Source organism: Aplidium turbinatum, chromosome 14, assembly GCF_918807975.1.
Source record: "Aplidium turbinatum chromosome 14, kaAplTurb1.1, whole genome shotgun sequence".
Taxonomy (NCBI): domain Eukaryota; kingdom Metazoa; phylum Chordata; class Ascidiacea; order Aplousobranchia; family Polyclinidae; genus Aplidium; species Aplidium turbinatum.
In genome coordinates, this window is record NC_137485.1 from 1,515,429 (window position 1) to 1,540,481 (window position 25,053).

The following is a 25,053-nucleotide window of genomic DNA, read 5'->3' on the forward strand; positions in this document are numbered from 1 at the left end:
AGAAGCTAATAAGAATGTTGTCTACAAAATGAGGTTATTCTTTTGCTACGTAATTGTCTTTGCAACACGAGCGAAACAGCTGGCGTTGTTTGGCAGAGACTGACGTCCCATTGAGAATTTGGGATAACTCTAGACTCTATTGTAAATTGACGTAACTGGGATTAATTGCTCTGGATTCCATGGTAAAACGACATAACTGGCAGTTACGTCGTTTTGGCTATGCATGTATGATCTTTATATGTAGTTACGTCGTTTTGACCAACAAATATCTCGCAAACTACTGCAGTTACGCTGTTGAGTTTTTGCTGGAAGAAAAATATAGTCTTAGCGAAGCGTTTAACAATAAAAAGTAGGAAAATCAAAAATCTGTTGTTACGTCGCTTTACCTTGGGACGGCAGAATTGTTAAAGCATATCTAGCAATCGTGTAAGAAGTTCTTTCGGCATGCCATTGCAGGCAGTTATGTGGTGAAGACCTAATCTGTACTTGTGGTGTTCTGCAAGGATCTGCCCTCGTCCTTTTGGTTGAGCAGAAGTTTCTAAATTCAGGACTCGCCAGGCTGGGCTTGTGAAAGATTGAAGATGGCCTCCGATTCAACCGTCTCCGCTGGTTTGGACATGTTGAAAGGAGCAGTGGATGGATAAATCAATGCCGAGATGTGCCAGTAGCTAGAACAAAGAAGCCTGGACGTCCCAGGAAGACATGGAGTGACACCATAAACGATGACAGGAAGCGGTGGCGGATGACCAACACTAGCCCCCTAGATCGTGATGAATAAAGACTGAGGATGTGCCTTGCCAGACCCCGTCTTGCCCTGATTCTAGGAAAGAAACGTAAAACAGGAAGAAGAAGAAGGACAAAGTCAGACCAATGATTTTTTTAACATACTCACAAACTCATGATGTGTCAGTAACGTCACAAGTATGACGTCATTTGTAGTACAAGTTCAGTTTATTTGTGTCAGCAGGAAATGAACACCAATTGAAGATGAAATCGTCATCCCTCTCCACATTTCTAACTTGCTAGTGCCATGGACACCATGATATCATCAAATGATATCACAAAATAATCTATCAATGATTCCAATAGGGATAGGGGATGAGAAACTTCATGCGGCTCCTCCTGTGAGTAGCCAGGTTCAATTTCAAAAGAAAAGGCGAGACGAAGAGCAGAAGCACTGCCTTGTCATCAACAAGTCAGAGAAAAACTTACTTGGCATTTCGCAGCAAAAACCTTTTCATGGCACGGTCGTCCCAGCTTTTCAGGACAATTGCTGGACAAACGAGGATTTGGTAGGAGTCTTTCCGAATCCTCATAGCCGAACGTCGAAGGGTTTGCGATCATTTAGCTTGACATTGCCGAGTTTTTGTGAGCATTGTACAACTTTCTACCTAATGGCATTGTTTATGCATTTTCATTTTCTTTGTAATACTTGACTTCTTCGTTCAGTTGTTGAATCTGCTTAAATTGTATTTTTCGTAAATTGTTTTAATCATATTCTGTATTTTTTTTAGAGTTGTGTTTTATTAATAACTAATCAACTTGCTGAGTATTTCATTATGTCTGTTAGTCAACTATTTCAACTTCCTTGCCCCCAAGGAAACTCTGATGAATCGCGTGACGACAGAATCCTTGAAGCGTTGTCACAGTTTCGCCATGACGTCATGAAAGAAATCTTTGAGATCAAAGAAGTTCTGAAGGAATCCTTGATCGGTAAATCTGAGTCACTGTGTGAAGATAATCTTCCAAAGACATCGATTTTTGATGGTGATGATGGGGATAGAATTGATATCCAAAGAATAAGATCAATGGTTGATCGAAACATACATGAACCGAGCATGAAAGTGTGTTTAGGCGAACAAAATGATTCTTCGATGCTTGAATCAGTAGAACACATCTCAAGTCATTCAATTGATGACTCGACTTCAACTGGTTCTGATTATGATGAAACAGACTTACGATTTGTTTCTATATGTCCCACAGACATTGGAACAAAACAGATTGAGGACTTTGTTCCAAGAAGATCGCTAGCAAGCTTGGCACCAAATTGTTCTACATCTACAATGGAAGTCACTGAAGTGTTTGATTGTGACGTAGTATCAGAAACGTCACCATTGCATAACATTGTCGTCAACAATAAAACTACAACGAGTCATTCTACTCAAGAAAACTACTTGCAACCTTGCGCTGTTGTTTCTACTGCAACAAATTCAAAAGATTTCATTAAAGAGGAGCTTGATGTAACAAGGTCAAGTCTACCAAAGCATCCCAGGAAGTATAGGATTGTCACTTGCGAAGTATGCGACCTGCGAGTAGCAATCAACAACATTAATACTCATATGCGAACACACAAAGGGGTGGTACAGTATACATGCGAGTATTGTGATAGAAAGTTTTACTCCTCATCCTACCTGACACTCCACAGAAGAACGTGTACTGGTCATCAGCGTTCCCAATGTGGTAAAGAAATCACTTTCCAAAGACTTAATGACCATGATCAAATAATCACTAAAGAAACTTCCAGTGATCAAGAGAAGCCTCTTACACAAAGAACAGATTCATCAAAGCGTTCTCGTAAACACAAAATTGTCACTTGCCATGTATGTGAAAGGCGTTTGTTAAGCACACGCATTAAAGCTCACATGAGAGCAGTACACACAGGAGAGAAACCGTATCAATGTGAGCTTTGCGGAAGACCATTTACTTCCTTGCACAGCTTGGACCGCCACAGAAGGATCCACACTGGAGAAAGGCCTTATAAATGTTTACAATGCGGCAAAAGGTTCACTCAATCTGGGGCTCTTAACAGACATGCCAAGACTCATGTACATCAGACTTCCTCCTAGGTATGTGATCAATCTTATCTGTTATACTTAAAACTCACTTTGAAAGGAAGATTTTACTTTCGATATTATTGTTTGAATTGGTAACTAAATTTGGGTACAACAATCCTTCAATTAGAATTATAGTTTTTAAGCCTAATCGAACCATCATTAAAATAAGACAGCAGTTGTAGTTTTTTTGTGTGATTATTTCACTTCGTAAAAGGCCTCAACAATGATTTTCATGTTTATTTGTGGAATTGGATATGCCGACAATTCTATAATCTGACCCAAGTGATCAACATAAATTGTGTTTGTTGTCTTGTGACTTACTACATGTGCTGTACATTAACACATTCTGTTCTGAGTTGTCGTTGGATAGTTTAATGTGTCATTGGTCTGATGCTTCTTGTTTAGCAGGTTGATCAGCTGTGACATCTTTCATGAAATCCTTTCCCAGGCAGCCACTTTATCTGGTCCAGGTCTTTATCAGATCTGGGCCAGATAAAGTGGCTGTCTAGGTTCATTATGCTGTGTCTTTTGCTTCTGGCATGTTTTTTATTCCATAGATTTGCTTAAAAGTATTTTATTTTTTGTCGTCCATTTGTTATAATATATTTTTCAATGAGTTTCTTGCAATGTGTCCGAAATATCACAGTTTTCTGAGCTAGATTTCAGTTATCGTGTTTTTGTTAAGAAACAAACATATTTTTTTGATAGTCCTCTTGTAGTTTATAATTCATTGGTCTATTATGCATTTTTCAGAAACTCTGGTTCTACCAGAAGGATGGAGGACAGATCCTTGCACGACGCCATTATGACAACTTCGCTATCATGCCTTTTCAAGTTTTTTGCATCACCAAACAGTTTCCAATGCACTCTGAATTATATACAAGAGTTAGTATTAATTTTCTTGCAAAAGTCCACTAATCATGCTATTTTTTTTATCAGTCATCACTGCAGGAATGTTACAGACAATCTTTTGAACTTATATGGGATCCTCATAACACTTCATCATCCTGTCGAGTGCCACACTTTGCCATGCTAGCATGTATCGAATGCACAATAATGGTGTTGGTCTTTACAACTTTGCATTGTGTATTGCCCTGCATCTTTATTTTTATCTACAAAAGTAAGGCTTATAATTATTAAGTTTTTTCTTCTTCTGTGACTATGATCCAATTATGTTCAAGCTAACTGCATCACTGGACCATGTTTTTTTTTTCTGAAAGGCCGCAGAGCATGTTGAATGAAAATTGCATTAAAAATACATTCAAATAAGACAACATGAAAGTTAATGAACTATTTAACTTTTCATGAGCAATCTTAGTGAGACAGTTACTTCTGAATGTAACCATCCAGTTTTGCAATGTCAATGAGTAGGTTTATTATTGTAGTATTCGTCTGCAATATTTTTATCTTTAAAATCTGTTTCGTTCTTTGGACTTAACAACAATCTTTAACTTCGAAGAAAAGGATTCACATACGTGATTTGTGCCCATGGTCGCTACAGTATACATTGCCATGTGATTTAAATATTATTCACCTTACATTCATGGATTCATTTACACCATCAAGCTATGTCGTATATTAATCAACAGGCTTGATGGAGGCGTTTATTGCATCACAGTCGTTGGTTACTTCACTGTAAGAATGTTGCAGATAAACTTATGGCTTGTAAAGCAAAAATGCTTATTGCTTATGCCAATTCAACACGAAAAAATCTGTTCAATTATGTTGTTAAAATTTATATTATTACCATTGTGCTTCATCTTTTATGGACATGATTAACAGAAGTGGGTGTTATGGTTGTTATCTTGCGGAACTAGCATTACTATTTGTTGGCTTCATGTTTTTTGCAGTAGGTCGTCGGTTTTTGGTATTGCTGAGTTACAAAATGATTAGATTTTGTCAACATTTTAAAGTTTTGTGTATAGCTCGGAGAAATGCTGTTATGCTATGAGCCTTGTAGAATTCGCCAGTAAAAGAAGCTATTAATGAATTTTTTTTACAATACTTGGTTTCCTTGATGAAGAGTTGATTCTATGTAATTTTCATTTTATTGCAACTAATAATGAGCCTTTTGTTTAGGTTTGTGTTTTGGTAATATTAATTAAGTTAGGTGATTCATCATGTCTGTGAGTCAACATTTTCAACACCCTTACCTCCAGGGAATCTCCAATGAATCGCGTGATGACAGAATCCTCGAAGCGTTGGAGCAGTTTCGCAATGATGTCATGAAAGAGATCTTTCAAATAAAAGAAGCCCTGAATGAATCCTTGATTGGTAGAGTTGAGTCATCTTGTCATGTTGATCCTCCAAAGACACCAATTTCTAATGGCGACGATATTGAGAAGAGAACTCAGATTGAACGAATAAGGTCAAAGGTTGATGAAATTATAAATGAACAGAGCTTGAAAGACTTTCCTGACAAACAAAGTGATTCTTTGAAGCTTGAATCGCTAGAACCTGTGCTTGGTCATTCAATGGACGTCTCGACTTCAACTGGTTCTCATTGTGATGAAACAAACTTACCTTTTGTCTCAATATGCGCCACAGACATTGGAACAAACGACTTTGCGGAAACTAATTCACAACCAGATCTGGCTCCGAATTTTTCTTCATCTAAGATTGAATTTCTTCAAGTATCCGCTGGTGACGTCACACCAGCATTCTCATCATTCCATGACGCCGTCGTCAAAAATAAATCTACAGCGAGTGATTCTGCTCAAGACAACCACAACAAATCTTGTGCTGTTGTCTCCACTGCAACAAAGCCTGCGTATCCGATAGATTTTGTTAAAGAGGAACTTTGTTCAAACGATGTTTGTTCGTTTCAATGTCAATCTTCTCCTGTTCTCACATCAGAACAAAATCATAGATCCAGTTCAAGCACTACGACAACCACCAATGTTGGAATCGACAACACTTTGACCTCTGTTGACGTAACATCAAGCTCAAGTTCACCAAAGCGTCCCAAGAAATATGAATTTGTTGCTTGCAATATATGCAGTATGCGAGTAACAATCACTCATATTGAAGATCACATGCGGATACACACAGGAGAGAAACCGTTTCAATGCAAGTGTTGCGATAGACAGTTTGAATGTTCACCAGCCTTGATAGCACACAGAAAAACATGCACTGATGAGAAGTCACATCTGTGTCCTCATTGTGGTAAACAATTCACTTACCACAAACAACTTAAATATCACATTAGAATTCATACAAGAAAGAAAACGCACAAGTGTGAGTATTGTGATAAACGGTTTTTCAGTCGGTGTTTCTTGAAACGCCACAGTAGGGTACACACTGGGGAAAGGCCATTCAAGTGTTCAGAATGCGGCAAAACATTCACTCAATCCGGGTCTCTTCACAAGCATTCCAAGACTCATGCTCCATCCAGTCTTTAACCAGTATGTGGTGAAGTTTATGTTTATCTTTTAAATTCACTTTTTAATCAAGCTTTTTAACTGAATAACGAGTATAACTTCTTATTAGCCAAGCCACTGGTTCTCAACGTCAGCTTGGCTGTGTTATACGCACAGAGAGCTGAACTACAAAGTAGAAGATGTAACCATCTTGCTGCCCAAGTAAAGACGTTAACATTTTAAAATCTCCTTACTACACCTTCCAATAATGTTTAATGAATTAGATGTAGTCTAACTGCATTTCCACATGAACATGTTCTTTTGTGTGAACAGAGTAACCCATGTGAGCTTATAGAATTCGTTACCATTGTGGAGCACCAAGACTTTTAAACTTTTATCTGAACTGTCTAAAACGAAGTGTCATTCAGAAGCAATATGATCAAACTTTCAATAAAAATATTATGTTCACATGTTTAGTTAATACAGAATTGATGACTTTGTTCTTCCATTGTGTCATTTTGTGGACGAGACCAACCATGGTATTTGTGTGCAGAAAAGGAGAAGTGAACAGCATTATTGATAGCGTTACCTGATAACGCACTACGGATGCCACCACAACCGTGAGGACAAGCTTGATCAAGTCATTGATTGATATTACTGGATGGGTTATTTAGATACCTCTACCCTACTAGAAAAATTTGGAAAGATCGTTGTAGAACACCACAATGGCATAATTTCCAAGCGCTATCGATTGTTTGCATCACAAAACAACCTCAAATGCATGACTAAATATACATGAGATGGTTGAACATTGTTTATGCTAAACACCACCAATCATGTTGTTGCCAGAGGTGTACAGGATCTGGCCTCTGGGTTTACGGCATAAGTCAGAGTGGAGCAAGACTCTGAAATTCTTGGCAAAAACAGGAGCCAAATTGGAGCCAAACTCCGATTTTTGCCAGTTGATACTTTTACCTTACAAATATTTGCGCTGTACTTTGTGCGGTTGTTTTTGTTTACTTTTGTGGTTTTATTTTCTAAGCACTAAATTTTTCATTTAAAAGTATGCTTTTCCTTTCATGGCCGGGGTAGGGAAGGTATCAGTGTAATACGCAGTTGGCTATAAAAATGTGGATTGTGGTTTATATTTTGCGTTTGTAGTCGGTTTGGAGTTTAGAGTCAATATTCCAAAACTATTTGAAGCTGAAATGGATTTGGAGTCGCAGACTTCAGAGTCGGAGTGGAGCAGGAGTCCACAAAACCTGACTTTGTACACCTCGTATTGTTGTGTCAATTCTGAGTCCTCATTGTGGGGATGTTACAAACAAATGTTTGAATTTGACAAATTTGCTTGTCCTACTCTGCCATGGTAAATCTTACCATCAACATTGATGTAAGAATGTTTTTATTTGATTTTTCTGGAGACTTTGTGCAATAAATCATAGAAAGCAAACTTTAACCCTTTCGCGCCCAATTGTGCAGTTTGATTTCTGATACAACTTCTTAGAACCTGTAAATTGTTGAATTCCAACTTTTTGTCCCGATTTACCTTGATATTTCCCATGCGGAGACATGCCTTTTAAAAGGAAACTATAATTTTATATATTATATATTTTGTTACAAAACAAAGCTTTGTGTCATGCATTAATGAGCATTATTTGAAAGTGATGCTGGTCACGAAAAAGTTAATCTTAATGCTAAGTTTTGAGATGATCGGATTTTCTATTATTTTATTTAAATCAGATCGATGCTGACAGAACATTAAAGTTCCGTAGAAATAAGTTGCATGCATCTTCTTTTCAATGCTTTATTTCCTCTATGAAGAGTTGATAGTAACCTTTGTAATTTTTGTTTCTTACCAGTAATTATGAGATATGTTTGTGTTTTTCTAGATTTGTAGTTTCGTAATAGTAATTAAAGTAAAGTCATTTAAGACCCCGATCGAACGAAAATGGAAACACCATACTCGAGTTTCACCCTTGTTTGGGATCATCAGTGGTGCATATTCATATTGTCTTGAGTCACTGAGTGGGTATCCAACTTCCAACTGGATGGGAATTGTGGACGTCTCCCGCTTGAGTGGGAATCCAACCTTTATCGAGATGACTGATGATCCCAAACAAGGATGAAATTTCCGCATGGCGTCTTCATTTTTTGTTCCTTCTGGGCCTCAATGACTTAAGAAATCCTCAATGAATCGTGGACCGATGGAATCATAAAAGTGTTGCTGCTAAGTTTTTAATATTTTTTGTTAAGTTATTTTTTAATTTTCTGCTGTGTTAACCTATGGACTTGAAAAATTTCATTAAAGTAAGTCAGTGATGAGTTATGAGATGAACAGACTTGTCAACATTTCGAACTTTGTTTTCACAGCACAAAATTTCATATCACATTGCAATGCTGTTAGACTGTGAGACCTGGAGAAATCTCCAGCGAATAGTGCTATTTGTGCATTTTCTTTGCAATACTTGATTTCCTCGATGAAGAGTTGATTCTATGTAATTTTCTTTTTATTGCAAGTAATAGTGAGTCTTTTTTTAGGTTTGTGTGTGGTTATATTAATTAACTGAAGTGCTTTATCATGCCTGTAAGCAAACCTTTTCAACACTTTTACCCCCAGGGAATCCCAAATGAATCCCGTGATGATAGAATCCTTAAAACGCTGACACAGTTCAGCCATGATGTCATGAAAGATTTTCCAAATCAAAGAAGCTCTGAAGGAATCCTCGAAAGATCGGCCGATTTTTCGAAAACATCGATTTCCCAATTCCCACTGTGGTGATACTGGGAATGAAACTGATTACCAAGAAATTCTTACCAAGTATTCCAAGTCTCATGCTCTATCGAGTCTGTAGCAGGTATGTGTGGTCAAATTTATGTTAATCTTTTATATCATATTCACTTTTTAACTGAATGGGCGATTATAACTTCTTAATAGCCAGACTACTAGTTCTCAAACTCAGCTTGGCTGCGTTATACGCACAGAAAGCAGAACTAGAAAGTAGAAAATATTTATAACCATCTTGCTGCCCAAAAGATTAGGGTGTTGCACACGCCCCATGAAATTTAAATTCTACTTTAAACCTGCTCAATTTTTTTTTTGGTTTTGTGTTAATGAATATTGATCACAAATCCAAAGTTTAAAAAAATTCATCAATGTTTACCCCACCCACAGGGGCAGTTTTTGTGACCCATTTGAAAAAAAATCACTTTTTGTGTCACTAGATGACGCTATTTTAAATTACATCATTAAAAGTAACTTTTAAAACATGCCGCTTGTGTTTATGCACCAATCAGAAAAAGTGTGCCCTGATTGGGCCTTTGGGTCTGGATATATGGACATATTAGTACTCATTTTAGCTCTTTACTGCCATTGGTGGCGAAACTGTAATTTGCGTTTTCTTGGCAACAACTCCACCAAATTGAACAGAATTTGGCATAGCCTCCTATGGTGTGAGGGTTTTGTTTCAGGCAATGGCTTATTGTAGGACTACCACTAAAGAGCAGGAAAGTATCAATTTAATTGATTTGATTGTATCATTTTTCCATAACAAAGATTTCGAGTTTTTCTTAAAGTCTATTTATGAAGATGGGCCACATACTATGCTCTTTGTACGAACACGAATGTCATAATTCGTTTGTGTCTAAATATTTTCTTTGGAAAACTTTGTGCGACTATTTTGAAACACAAAGATTTCAACAAAATGTTTTGCAAACACTCAAAATTTCTTAAAATAATTCCACAAAAAAAAAAATTTAAGCGCTTTTGACATAAAAAACTTTTCGTGTTGGCCTTCGTTAAGTTTTGTTTGTGTATTTGGAGCGCGAAAGTTTGCTTTCGAATAAAAAACGTCATTTACTAACAAGTAATTGTGACAATACATTCAAAACAATGATTACTATTGGTAATAAATGGCTTACTCAAGTACAAGCACGCTTTCTAAAACTGTATTGAAACGTATTGGATGAATTTGCAGTTGTTTTTCAGCCAGTGCTGTAATCAAACAAGTTATATATGTCATAAACAGCTAAAATATCCCGAAGACGGCTTTCCGAAAAAATAGATGTTGTAGCTTATACTGGCTGGTCTTGTTGCTTAAAATTATGAGTTTTTAACGTCTGCTAATGCTTGTATTTTTACGTCGTAATATCTTTTAATCTATATCTTGTATCTAATATCTTGTAATATCTTTTTACATGTGTACATTTGGTCAGTTTGCTATATGGCTGTGAATCCTGGACTGTATGCCCGAAGATAGAGAAGAAGATCAACAGTGCTGAAATTTGGTTCATTCGTAGAATGATGGGAATTAACTGGATGGATAAAATCACTAACGAAGAAGTGTGGAGACGCTCTGGGTGCACCCCTGGTGTCCTCATCACAACTATCAAAAAAAGGCAAATGACATTTATCGGGCATGTCTACCGCAAACACGGAATTGAACACTCGGCAATGATGGGGCGATTTCCTGGTCAGAGGCACCGGGGACGTCCACGTTTGGAAATCTTCAAAAATCTTTCAACATGGACAAACCAAAATTTTGAAAACCTAATTAGAAGTATGGACAATCGATCATTGTGGAGACTCACGGTAGCCGACGCCTTATTCAGGCATGGCCGATGATGATGATGATGAATATCTTTTACCAAAAAAAAAAAAAAGTGTAGCTGATAAACTATAGAATATCATTGCTAATATACATACTGATAAATCTTTATTGCTTTGATACCCTAAAAGTTGCACTAAAGTTAAACAAGCATGCTTGGGTTTAGCTTAACTTTATATATGACAAATCTTCGTGAAAGTTACGAATGATCTTGACCATTTGTAGAATTCCTTGAAAAAAGTCCCTTTTCTAAAAAGATTTAAAAAAATTATGACGTACAATAAATCTTCGTACAAACACAACGATTTTTCATGAACAAAACAAAGTATTTGTACCAAAAAATATCTTCATACCAATAATTGTAAGCTAATTTGGTATCGAAGACCATACAGTAGTATACCAAATTTTCGAATCACGAATATTCGTGTTTGTTCGAAAATGTGTGGCCCCAGAACAGCATAATATGTGGTCCCAGAACCTCGCAATTGTCCCGCCTGTTAGCGTTACCCAGGTGCTACCACGAAGAGGTGCAGGCTCTGACTAGCGGGTCTGCTACTATTCGGTGAGTCCGATTCGGTGAGTTTCTAACTTCTAACTCCTAACCCTAAAACGGCAATGATAATTAGGCTACGATACCCGATAATTTAAAAAAAAAAATTGAAAAAATCCCCCGTTAAGGGATTAGACTCACCGAATCGGACTAACCAAATCGGACTAACCGAATCGGACTCACCAAAACGGGCCATTCCGCTGACTAGCAGTTTCGCCTTTTTGTAATGCTTAACATTATTAATATGATTACGATATATTGTAACTGTAACATTATTACAGTTACAATATATCGTAATCATAATATACACCAACCTGGGGTTTTTTTTTCGCTGAGTCTTTTCGGTCATTTGTTCGAAATGACTTGAAAAAATTCGGTCATTTTTTATTTATTTAATATTTCGGTCATTTTTGGTCATATTTATATTTTTTTTCGGACATTTTGACCGAATTGACTATATTTTTTTCGTACATTTTGCTAAAAAATCGGTCAATGACCCATAAATGACCACAAAAAACCCAGACGCCAACAAATCGCGGAATAAGCTCTTTTTTGGTGCTAGTCCCTATTGCTACCATTGATTGTTTTAGTGCTGATCTCTAAAATAGCTGGCGTTTTTATCAGTGCCAATTGCGTTTCATGAGTCTATCTTTTAATTAGAAACCTCTATTCTACTGAGACGACGAGGGCAGATCCTTGCAGAACACCACAACTACTCATATGGTCTCCATCATATAGTTGCTTTTGATGGCACGTATAATGTACAAGCCTTGTACAGCACATAAAACGTGACAATCCACCTTTGAACAGACAATTGTATGCTTGCTGCTCATCTTTCTTGCTCTCTGTATTTTAAAATTAGTTTTTTCACAGCTTGCCTTTCTACCACATCATTTGATCTGTTCAACACCTTTTGTATGCAGTTACCTTTGATTCTCGTAGAGCCAATATCGTTGAGTTTGAGCTAGTCAGAAGTACTGTGCAGTTTTTGTTTTTTCCTGTTTATAGTTATAATAACCATTGTATTTTATTCAGATGTAGTAAAATTGTATGTATGTTATTCCTGAAGAGGACATCTTGTGATGTCGAAAACGTTCGATGCTTAATTTATTTGTTGCATAGTTTTGTGTTTCTGTGAATATAATAAACTTTAATATGTTAAACTTGATAAAATTTGTTGTTTACATTGTTAATATGTATCTCCTCATTGTTGACGGCATTGTATACATTGTTGACATATATTTCCTCATTGTTGACGGCATTGTATACATTGTTGACATATGTCTCCTCATTGTTGACGGCATTGTATACATTGTTGACACATACCTCCGTCCTCCACATTGTTGAAATATATCTCCACATTGTTGATGGCGACATTAATCATCTGTTTTAATATGTCGTTAAATGTTCTTTTCTTCAGCATTGTTGTGTGGTTCAGCATGTATCTCTTATGCTTTGTAATTGTTAACATTTGAGCAGACATTTTAACTTAACTTAATTTTTTCGATTAATTTTATGCAAAGTTAAGCTTTAGTCTTAGCTAGTCATTGCTGAGTTACAAGATGTTCAAGTTTTGTCAACATTTCAAAGTTCTGTTATTAGTACAGTGCAATTATGTTTGTTTTAGAGCACTGTAGAACTTTCTACCTAACAGCATTGTTAATGCATTTCTTTGTAATACTTCATGTTTTCAATAACTTGCTGATTCTTGTGAAATTTCGTTTTCTTGCCAATGATTTTATTTAAATTCTGTTTGTTTTCTAGAGTTGAGGTTTGGTAACAACTAATCAGCTTATTGAGTATTTCATCATGTCTGTTAGTCAACTGTTTCAACTTTCTTCTCCCCAAGTAATCCCTGATGAATTACGCGATGATAGAATCCTCGAAGCATTGGCACAGTTTCGCCATGACATTATGGAGGAGATCTTTCAAATTAAGAAAGTTCTGAAGGAATCCTTGATCGGTAGATTTGAGTCGCCTTGTCAAGTTAATCTTCCAAAGACATCAATTTGTGACAGCGATGATGTTGAGGATACAATTGATTTCCAAGGAATAAGATCAATGGTTGATCGAAACATACATGAACAGATGCTTGAATCAGTAGAACACATCTCATCTGGATCTGAATCAGTAGAACACATCTCATCTGGATCTGAATCAGTAGAACACATCTCATCTGGATCTGATTGTGATGAAACAGAATTACCATTTGTTTCTACATGCCCCACAGACATTGGAACGAAACAGACTGAGAACTTTGTCCAAAGATCACAATTAGATCATGCACCAATCGGTTCTATGTCTAAGATAAAAGTTAATAAGATGCCTGATTGTGGTGCAACATCAAAAATGTCACCATTGCATGAAATTGTCGTCTGCAATAGCTCTACATTGGGTATTTTTGCTCGAAACAACCACTTTAAATCTTGCGCTGTTGTTTCCACTGCAGCAAAGCCTGATTTTTTCCACTGCAACAAAGATTTCATTAAAGAGGAACTTTGCTCAAACGATGTTTCTTTGCCTCAATGTCCATCTGCTCCTGTTGTGACATCACAACCAACTCATGAATTCAGTTCAGACTCTACGACAACTACCAATGTTGGAATCGACAATACCTTGATCTCTATTGACGTAAAATCAAGGTCGAGTTCACGAAAGCGTCCCAGTAAATATGATTTTATTACTTGTAATGCATGCAATATGCCAGTAGCAATCAAAAACATTGATGATCACATGCAAAGACACATAGAGAAACCTTATCAATGCTGGTGTTGTGGTAGACAATTTCATTCCTCATCCTCCTTGACACTTCACATAAGAACGTGTACTGATGAGAAGTCTCATCAATGTCCACTTTGTGGTAAACAATTCACTCTCCGCAGACAACTTACAGACCACATTCGATTCCACACAAGAAAGAAAACGCACAAGTGTGAGTTTTGCAATAAATGGTTTTCCAGTCTGACCGGCTTGGAACGCCACAAAGGGGTACATACAGGAGAGAAGCCATTCAAGTGTTTAGAATGCAACAAAAATTTCACTCAATTTGGCTCCCTTAAAAGACATTCTAAGACTCATGCATTGCAGACTTAACATTAAGTATGTGGCCAAACGTACGCCTATTTTTTTAAACTCACTTTTAAAGCAAGATTTTATTCTGGATAGCTTTGTTAAGGTTTGACTTCACTGTTTGCGTGAGTTCAATCACGGCTACCTAAAGATACGGTCTGATTTGTCAACATTTTGCAGAAATTTCCAGATTTTGCTAACTTTGGGCGAATGTTCAAATAAATTTTTATAAAAAATATATTTTTATTCTTTCTTTACTGTTTTCTCTAGATGACACAATAAGTTTTAACATCCTCACAGGTTGAAAAGCAAAGAAAATTTGATTTCGAAGATTTTGGTCCGACTGTTAATTTTTCAATAACAGTTTGATTCAGCGTTTTTCAACTTACTTTTTCTCATTTGCTATTGCTTTCCCAAGGCAACAAAAAGCTTTTATATCATTAAGAGACAGCAAAAAGTGAAATAATCTCAGGAAATGTCAGGCTAACACTAGCAGTAGCTGTAATCAAAATCTGCAAAATGTGACAAGTCAGGCCGCATCTTCAGGTGGGGCCCTGGTACAACTTTTTATTAACTTGGCCACTGGTTTTCAACTGTTTCAAGTTGTAATTGAACCAAAATATCAATTATGCCAATCGTTTTTCTCATTGTTTCGTGTCATAAAATCATGATATTTTGCATTAATCTGATTTTTTTGCTTTAGCCTACTCTGAGTTAAAGTCAAATTACTGAAGTACGTTGTAGTCATAATACACAGAATAAGCTCCAGTTTTTGTTACTAGTCCCCACTGATCGTATCCATTGTTTTTAATGCTGCCTTTCAAATAGAAAATCTTGTTCTACGTTTGCTCGTTACATTGGCAAAAAATCGTTTTGTTTATTTTGATGTTTTTTTTTCTGAGTCCAAAAATGATTAAGTGCTGCCAAATTCACATAACACAATTCATAAAATTTGCAAGTTTCTTGAATCTTAAAAAAACAAAACTACATTCCTGTTAATATCTGCCAAAGTTGGCATAAAAAAGTCTTGGCATGCATTAAAGCAGTGCATTTTTTTGACAAAGTGCATCTAAGATTGTCCTAGGTTTTGCACCAGATGTTTATGCTTATCCGCTATATTTTCATCTAGAAAGCCATAAGTAATATTTCTCAGTTCTAGCCATGCATTTGTTTGTAAAGGAGACATTTTGCTATTTAACTGATTGGAGTAGTGAAGCCTTATTGTCGTTAGTTTAATATACAACTTACTTTAACTGCTTTTGCTTTTTACTTTGTAGTTTTTCATTCGATGTTGTGTATAATCATATTTGATTAGATTAACTGGACATTTCAACCATTTGCTCCTAAATTTTAAATGCCGCATTTAATTATAAGCGAGATGTTTTCAATTTTTAATGCTGAAGTCCACTAAGATTTTATTTTGTCAAGGCCTAGTATTCTGTTTAGGAAAGTTCTAGATATTCGTTTGGACATCACGAAGAGGAGTACTCAAATTGTTGGCGGCAACATTAATCATCTGTTTTAATATGTCGTTAAATATTCTTTTCTTCAGCATTGTTGTGTGGTTCAGCATGTATCTCTTATGCTTTGTAATTGTTAACATTTGAGCAGACATTTTAACTTAACTTAATTTTTTCGATTGATTTTATGCAAAGTTAAGCTTTAGTTTTAGCTAGTCATTGTTGAGTTACAAGATGTTCAAGTTTTGTCAACATTTCAAAGTTTTGCTATTAGTACAGTGCAATTATGTTTGTTTTAGAGCACTGTAGAACTTTCTACCTAACAGCATTGTTAATGCATTTCTTTGTAATACTTCATTTTTTCAATAACTTGCTGATTCTTGTGAAATTTCGTTTTCTTGCCAATGATTTTATTTAAATTCTGTTTGTTTTCTAGAGTTGAGGTTTGGTAACAACTAATCAGCTTATTGAGTATTTCATCATGTCTGTTAGTCAACTGTTTCAACTTTCTTCCTCCCAAGTAATCCCTGATGAATTACGCGATGATAGAATCCTTGAAGCATTGGCACAATTTCGCCATGACATTATGGAGGAGATCTTTCAAATTAAGAAAGTTCTGAAGGAATCCTTGATCGGTAGATTTGAGTCGCCTTGTCAAGTTAATCTTCCAAAGACATCAATTTGTGACAGCGATGATGTTGAGGATACAATTGATTTCCAAGGAATAAGATCAATGGTTGATCGAAACATACATGAACAGATGCTTGAATCAGTAGAACACATCTCATCTGGATCTGAATCAGTAGAACACATCTCATCAGGATCTGATTGTGATGAAACAGAATTACCATTTGTTTCTACATGCCCCACAGACATTGGAACGAAACAGACTGAGAACTTTGTTCAAAGATCGCAATTAGATCATGCACCAATCGGTTCTATGTCTAAGATAAAAGTTAATAAGATGTCTGATTGTGGTGCAACATCAAAAATGCCACCATTGCATGAAATTGTCGTCTGCAATAGCTCTACATTGGGTGTTTCTGCTCGAAACAACCACTTTAAATCTTGCGCTGTTGTTTCCACTGCAGCAAAGCCTAATTTTTTCCACTGCAACAAAGATTTCATTAAAGAGGAACTTTGCTCAAACGATGTTTCTTTGCCTCAATGTCCGTCTGCTCCTGTTCTGACATCAGAACAAAATCATAGAATCAGTTCAGACTCTACGACAACCACCAATGTTGGAATCGACAACACCTTGATCTCTATTGGCGTAACATCAAAGTCAAGTTCACGAAAGCGTTCCAGTAAATATGACTTTGTTGCTTGCAATGTATGCAATATGCCAGTAGCAATCAAAAACATTGATGATCACATGCGAATGCACTCAATAGAGAAACCTTATCAATGCTGGTGTTGTGGTAGACAATTTCATTCCTCATCCTCCTTGACACTTCACATAAGAACATGTGCTAATGAGAAGTCTCATCGATGTCCACTTTGTGGTAAACAATTCATCCTCCGCAGACAACTTACAGATCACATTCGATTCCACACAAGAAAGAAAACGCACAAGTGTGAGTTTTGCAATAAATGGTTTTCCAGTCTGACCGGCTTGGAACGCCACAAAAGAGTACACACAGGAGAGAAGCCATTCAAGTGTTTAGAATGCAACAAAAATTTCACTCAATTTGGCTCCCTTAAAAGACATTCTAAGACTCATGCATTGCAGACTTAACATTAAGTATGTGGCCAAACGTGCGCCTATTTTATTAACTCACTTTTAAAGCAAGATTTTATTCTGGAAAGCTTTGTTAAAGCTTGACTTCACTGTCTGCGTGAGTACAGCCATGGCTACTTAAAGATACGGTCTGATTTGTCACATTTTGCATAAATTTCCAGGTTTTGCTAACTTTGGGCGAATGTTCAAATAAATTTTTATAAAAATTATATTTTTACCCTTTCTTTACTGTTTTCCCCAGATGACACAATAAGTTTTAATATCCTCACAGGTTGAAAAACAAAGAAAATTTGATTTCGAAGATTTTGGTCCGACTGTTAATTTTTCAATAACAGTCGGATTCAGCGTTTTTCAACTTACTTTTTCTCATTTGCTATTGCTTCCCCAAGACAACAAAAAGCTTTTATATCATTAAGAGAAAGCAAAAAGTAAAAAAATCTCAGAAAATGTCAGTCAAACACTAGCAGTAGCTTTAATCAAAATGTGACAAATCAGGCCGCATCTTCAGGTGGCCATAATACAACTTTTGATTAACTTAGCCACTGGTTTTCAACTGTTTCAAGTTGTAATCGAATCCAAAATATCAATTATGCCAATCATTTTTCTCATTGTTTCGTGTCATAAAGTCATGATATTTTGCATTAATCTGATTTTTTTGCTTTAGCCTACTCTGAGTTAAAGTAAAATTACTGCAATACGTTGTAGTCGTAATTCACAGAATAAGCTCCAGTTTTTGTTACTAGTCCCCACTAGTAATCGTATCCATTGTTTTTAATGCTGCCTTTCAAATAGAAAATCTTGTTCTACGCTTGTTCACTACATTGGCAAAAAATCGTTTTGTTTATTGACATTTTGATGTTTTTTTTCTGAGTCCAAAAATGATTGAGTGCTGCCGAATTCACATTCACACAATTCACAAAATTTGCAAGCTTCTTGGATCTTATAAAACGAAACTACATTCCTGCTAACATCTGCCAAAGTTGGCATAAAATTCTTGACATGCATTTGTGTGACAAACTGCATCTAAGATTGTCCTAGGTTTTGCACCAGATGTTTATGCTTATCCGCTATATTTTCATCTAGAAAGCCATAAGTAATATTTCTCTGTTCTTGCCAAGCATTTATTTGTGAAGTAGGGGAGATGTGGGACCTATGAACCACTTTTTGCAGTTTAGCTTCCAACTCAAAAAGTTAAACTAACCGACCCTGAAACTTGGGTGGAAAATCGATAACTACCTTACCTCACTACACTAAAAAGAACGAATGGGTTGAATAATATAAAATACCTCAAAATTGCATTTAAATTTATTTTAGAAAAGTCGTTCATAGGTTCCACACCTGTGGGACCTGTTCCACACCTGTGGGACCTATGAACCACTCATGTGGGAATCATGAACCCCTTTTCAGAATTCGTGGGGTTCTTTAAAGTTTTTGACTTCATCTTGTCACCTATTCACTGCTACTATCCCGAGTATAGGCTATAGCGTAACCAACAAACTCTAAAATGTACCTGCTTTTCAAAACTTAAAAAAAATTTAAATGAAAAATTTTACTTTTTTTCTTGAAAAGTAACTTTTGAGCACAAAAGACAAAACAGTGAACCAAATCTGACCAAAACGCACATGGCAGCAAGAAATCAAATCTCGATTTCACCACTGCAATTACAAAATTTTTTATCCACTCGGTGGCCAAATAACGCCATAGTTCATAGGTCCCACCCTGTTCGTAGGTCCCACATCTCCCCTAGACATTTTGCTATTTAACTGATTGGAGTAGTGAAGCGTTATTGTCGTTAGTTTAATATACAACTTACTTTAACCGCTTTTACTTTTTACTTGTAGTTTTTGGAGGGTATCACCAACATAATTTTAAATGAAAAACCTTCAATGCCCAATGCTCAGTATGATCGTCCGTATGATTTTCCTTATGATCGTCCGTATGATCGTCTGTATGATTTTCTTTATGATCGTCCGTATGATCGGTAGGGTGCACACAATGCCGTCATGTCAATCGATTTTTATGTAGATTGGTGAAAATGTTCTATTTGATGGGAAAACAGCTTCTGTGAAGTTTGGTGATGATCGGACTACGTCTATGTGGGCAACCGATGACATGGAATTTAGGTCGATATCGCCATGACACCGTGTTGAATTTAGGGTTGCTATTTGCAATAAGTGAAAAAAAGTCTCGACTTGACAGTAGCTCCAGTGAGGACGATAAGTCGTTAGCCTCATATATACCAGACTCTAAGCCAAATAAAAGATTTCATGAAAGAGTGGTGAAGTCCGGAACAGAAGCCTTCATTCCTCATAATATACTTACTTCCCCAAGACTGGTGTCATAGCTACACGATTGATGACAGAATCCTCAAAGCGTTAGCTCAGTTTCGCCATGACGTCATGAAAGAGATCTTCCAAATCGAAGAAGTGTTAAAGGAATCCTTAATTGGAAGATCTAAGTCGCTGTGTCAAGTTGATCCTCCAGAAGCATCGATTTCTGATGGTGACAATATTGAGAATGAAACTGATTTCCAAAGAATAAGGACAGTTGTTGATCGAAACATACATGAACAGATCTTGAAGGATTTTCGTGACGAACAAAATGCTCAAGAAAGTGATTCTTTGCAGCTTGAATTGCTAGAACCTGTGTGTGGTCTTTCAATGGACGTCTCAACCTTAGCGTCTCATTGTGATGAAACAAAGTTCCCTCTTGTCTGGAGATTTACCACAGACACTGGAACAAACGACTCTCAAGACTTTGTGGAAACTAATTTGCCATCAGATTCTGCTCCAAATTTATCTCCTTCCAGGATTGAAGTTATTCAAGTATCTGATTGTGACGTCACATCAGAAACGTCACCATTGCATAAGACTGTCGTCAACAATAAATCTACTGTGAGTATTTGTGCTCAAGACAACCACATTGAACCTTGTGCTGTTGTCTCCACTGCAGGAAACGCTGTAGATCAGGAAGATTGTGTTACAGAGAAAGTTTGGTCAAACGATATTTGTTTGTTTCAATGTCCATCTACTGTCCTCACATCAGAACAAAATCATCAAAACAGTTCAGAATCTACGGCAACCACCAATGTTGGAATCGACAACACCTTGACTTGTGTTGACATAACATCCAGGTCAAGTCCACGAAGGCGTTCCAGAAAATATAAATTTGTTGCTTGCAATATATGCAATGTGCGAGTAACAATCACTCATTTAGAAGAGCACATGCGAATGCACACAGGAGAGAAACCATTTCAATGCAAGTATTGCAATAAACACTTTCATTCTTCATTATGCCTGAAAGACCACAGAAGAAGGTGCACTGATAAGAAATCTCATCAGTGTTCACATTCTGGTAAAGAATTCACTGACCACAGACAATTTAAAGACCACATTCGAATCCACACAAAAAAGAAAACGCACAAGTGTGAGTATTGCGATAAACAGTTTTCCAATCTAAGCCACTTGGTATGTCACAGAAGGGTACACACAGGAGAGAGGCCTTTCAAGTGTTCACAATGCGGCAAAGGATTCACTCAATCTTCGCATCTCACCAGACATTCCAAGATTCATGCACATGATGCACAACAAACTCTTTAACAAGTATGTTGTTAAACTTGTGCTCAATTCTTATGCTCACCTTCAAGTCAAAGTTTTATTTTAATTGCATTGTTAAGGTTTGTAGCTGAATGCGAGGGTACCGGTAGACTACAATTTTTTATTAACCTGGGCTCCGAAACCTAGCCTCAGCTTGGCTACGTCATCGGCTTTCAACTGTTTCGAGCTGCAATTAAAGCCAAAAAATCAATCACGACTCATCTCTTCTAATTTCATGAAACCAGGATATTCGCATTGGTATGATTTTGTACTTTTTTGCAACTTTGAATAGAATGTGTCGAAAGCAATGTACTGCGATGTATCGAAATCATAATATACATCAAAAAGTCACAGAGTATGGTCCAGTTTTTTAATACTAGTCCCCACTGGCAGTAATCAATGTTTTTAATGCTGCTTTTATTTTAAATAGAAAATCTTACATGCTTGCCTAGCTTATAACATTGGTCAATAAATTTATGATTTTGTTTTGTTTATTGTAACTTTTTGATGTTTCTGTTTCTTTTCTGAGGAGGTTGAGTGCAACAATCTTTTGTAGTTTACTTTTTAGCTAATTGTTTTTAAAATTTTCAGCTTTTACTTAATTTGAAAATTTCTTGTTTCTGAAAATGGCAAACATTTTTGGAAATATGGAACTTTATTTTTCTCTAGAAAACCGTAAGCAACATTTCTCAATGCCTGCCAAGCATTTGATTCCTAAGCAGAAATTTTGCATTAATTAATTGAAGTCAAGCGTTTTTCTTGATTTTTCGTTTTTCTTTTCTGTGCAAGTTGACAACTTTTGTGAACTGCTTTACAAGCCCTTGCTTTATACAGATCATTTACAGTCAAATATATCTTGTCCGATCTAAAGTAACCAGGTACTAATTCTAAGGCTACCAGGTACTAATTCTTTTCGTGGAAGTGGAAAGCCATGATGATGAGTTCTGCCATGGCAACGAAACAGTGACAGACTTCTGTTATCTGGGTGATCGGATAAATGGAAGTGGTGGATGTGAAGCAGCGGTGACAACAAGGGCAAGATTGGGCTGGGCAAAGTTCAGGGAATGTGGGGAAATGTTGCATGGCAGAAAATTTTCACTAAGGATGAAAGGGAATGTATATCGGAGCTGTGTGCGGCCTGCAATGCTATATGGTAGCGAGACATGGATATTGAGAGAGAGTGAACTGGCAATCCTGAGAAGAACGGAAAGGTCAATGGTGAGAGCAATGTGTGGGGTGAAAACGAGAAGGGAAAAAAGGACTGAAGAATTGTTGGATATGCTAGAGATGAGAGAGACCATAGACCAACTGGCAAGGGCAAATGGAGTAAGATGGTATGGACATGTGATAAGGAGGGAGGAAGGAAGTTTTCTTAGAAAGGCACTAGATCTAAAGGTGGATGGGAAGAGGAAACGCGGTCGTCCAAAAAGAACGTGGAAACAACAAGTGAAGGATGAATTTAAAAAAGTCGGACGGAAGGAGGAAGATGCAAGGGACAGAGTGAAATGGAGAAAAGGGATTAAAACAATTGCTGCGCGGAAACAATCGGCCACCCCCACTAGTGGGGAACAAACCGACGATGGATTATGATGATGATGATGATCATTCAGACCATCAAAAATTTGTGTGGACGTAAAAGATTAATTCCGCGTAATTTAAACGCTATGTGATGTGCCTTTCTCCTATGCTCTGCCATTTTATTTTGCATTTCGTTTTTCAATTCAGTGTTTAGATCAGTTATTCATTTTCATTGTTGATATGATAAGCAGTTATTTTTTTGTAACGTGTGTATGGCCGAAAACGTTTGTAGCTTATAGTTTATGTCCAATTTCAATGGATTATGTTAAATGCCGTGGGGTTGCTTGGTTGTATATGTCTGTGGTTAAAGAAAGTGACCTCTTTACCAAAATTGTACGTAAAAGATTGCATTAGAGTAAGTCATTAATGAGTTACAAGATAACCGAGTTTGTTCATAGCATATTGTATTTGTAATGTTATGAAACATGGAGAAATCTCCATCATAAAGGGCTATTTGTGCGTTTTTTTTGCTATACTTGGTTTCGTCCGAGCTTTTTGAAGATACTTGGTTTCCTCGATAGAGAGTTGATTCTGTGAATTTTCATTTTATTCAAACTAATAATGAGCCTTTCATTTAGAGTTGTATTTTAGGTATGTTAATTAACTAAAGTACTTCAGGATGCTTGTGAGTCAACCTTTTGAACACCCTTGCCCCCAGGGAATCCCCAATGAATCTGGAGGTGACAGAATCCTCGAAGCATTGGCACAGTTTCGCCTTGACATCATGAAAGAAATCATCCAAATCAAAGAAGCTTTGAAGGAATCTTTAATTGGAAGATCTGAGTCACTTTATCAGGTTGATTCTCCCAAGACATCGATGTTTAATGGCGGTGAAACTGAGAATAAAACTGATTTCCAAGGAACAAGGTCAATGGTTGATCGAAACATACACGAACAGAGCTTGAAGGATTTTCTACTCGAACAAAATGCTTTTTTGAAGCATGAATCGATAGAACGCATCGCAGGCGATTTAATGGACATCTCGCCTTCAGCATCTCATTGTGATAAAACAAAGTTACCCCTTGTCTCAATTTGTACTACAGAAATTGGATTAAACCACACTCAGGACTTTGTGGAAAATAATTCATGATCAGATCCGCCTCCGAAGTTTTCGTCATCCACAATTGAAGTTATTCGAGTATCTGATGGTGACATCAAATCAAAAGCGTCACAATCGCATCAGATTGTCGTCAATAATAAATCTGCAGTGAGTATTTCTGCTCAAGACAACCACTTCAGATGTTCTACCATTGTTTCCACTGTCACAAAGTCTGAAGATGTTATAGATTTTGTTAAAGAGGAAGTTTGTTCAAATAATGTTGGTTCGTTTCAATGTCCATCTACTGTCCTCACATCAGAACAAAATCATGGATTCAGTTCAGACTCTACGACAACCACCAATATTGGAATCGACAACACATTGACATCTGTTGACATAACATCCAGGTCAAGTCCACGAAAGCGTTCTTGGAAATATGAATTTGTCACTTGCAATATATGCAATGTTAGAGTAGCAACCACTCATATTAAAGATCACATGCGAACACACACAGGAGAGAAACCTTATCAATGTTGTTATTGCGATAGACAGTTTCATTCTTCACCAGCCTTGATAGCACACAGAAAAACATGCACTGATGAGAAGTCTCATCGTCTCATCACTCATCACTCGTCTCATCACTCAGAGAAGTCTCATCAGTGTCCTCATTGTGGTAAACAATTCACTTACCACCATCAACTTAAATACCACATTAAAATTCACACAAAAACGCACCAGTGTGAGTATTGTGATAAACGGTTTTCCCGTCCGAGCTTTTTGAAGAGCCACAGTAGGGTACACACAGGAGAGAGGCCATTCAAGTGTTCAGAATGCGGCAAAGGTTTTACTCAAACTGGGACACTGAACAGACATTCCAAGACTCATGTGCTGAACACAATAGAAGTCCCTCAAACGTCGTATAGTGAAATATTATCAGAAACATCATCATTGCCTAACATTGTCGTCAACACTAAATCTACAGCGAGTATTTCTGCTCAAGACAACCACTTTGAGCCTTGTGCTGTTGTTCTCACAGCAACAAAGCCTGAGTATGCCATAGATTTTATTAAAGAGGAACTTTTCTCAAACGATGCTGGTTCGTCTCCATTTCCGTCAGCTCCTGTTCTCACTTCAGATTAAATTATAGATTCAGTTCAGACTCTATGACAACCACCAGTGTTGGAATCGACAACACTTTGATCTCTATTGACGTGACATCA

The 25,053-nt window shown here is 36.8% G+C and overlaps 2 protein-coding genes across 2 annotated transcripts in view; both read left to right on the forward strand.

The window, feature by feature from the left end:
• The first annotated feature begins 1,076 nt into the window (after nucleotides 1-1,076).
• LOC145783587 (uncharacterized) overlaps nucleotides 1,077-25,053 on the forward strand; it is a 50,488-nt gene continuing 26,511 nt past the window's right edge. Inside the window, exons 1-10 of the mRNA XM_082595482.1 lie at nucleotides 1,077-1,292; nucleotides 1,515-2,828; nucleotides 3,588-3,719; nucleotides 4,994-6,227; nucleotides 7,355-7,562; nucleotides 16,372-17,512; nucleotides 19,462-19,601; nucleotides 19,965-21,201; nucleotides 23,453-23,795; nucleotides 23,889-24,945. Coding sequence (XP_082451608.1) covers nucleotides 1,077-1,292; nucleotides 1,515-2,828; nucleotides 3,588-3,719; nucleotides 4,994-6,227; nucleotides 7,355-7,562; nucleotides 16,372-17,512; nucleotides 19,462-19,601; nucleotides 19,965-21,201; nucleotides 23,453-23,795; nucleotides 23,889-24,945 — 7,022 coding nt within the window. The remainder of the gene's footprint in view (nucleotides 1,293-1,514; nucleotides 2,829-3,587; nucleotides 3,720-4,993; nucleotides 6,228-7,354; nucleotides 7,563-16,371; nucleotides 17,513-19,461; nucleotides 19,602-19,964; nucleotides 21,202-23,452; nucleotides 23,796-23,888; nucleotides 24,946-25,053) is intronic.
• LOC145782732 (uncharacterized) lies at nucleotides 13,103-16,273 on the forward strand. The gene has a single exon (XM_082594487.1). The coding sequence runs from the start codon at nucleotides 13,160-13,162 to the stop codon at nucleotides 14,441-14,443; it is 1,284 nt and encodes a 427-aa protein (XP_082450613.1). The 5' UTR covers nucleotides 13,103-13,159; the 3' UTR covers nucleotides 14,444-16,273.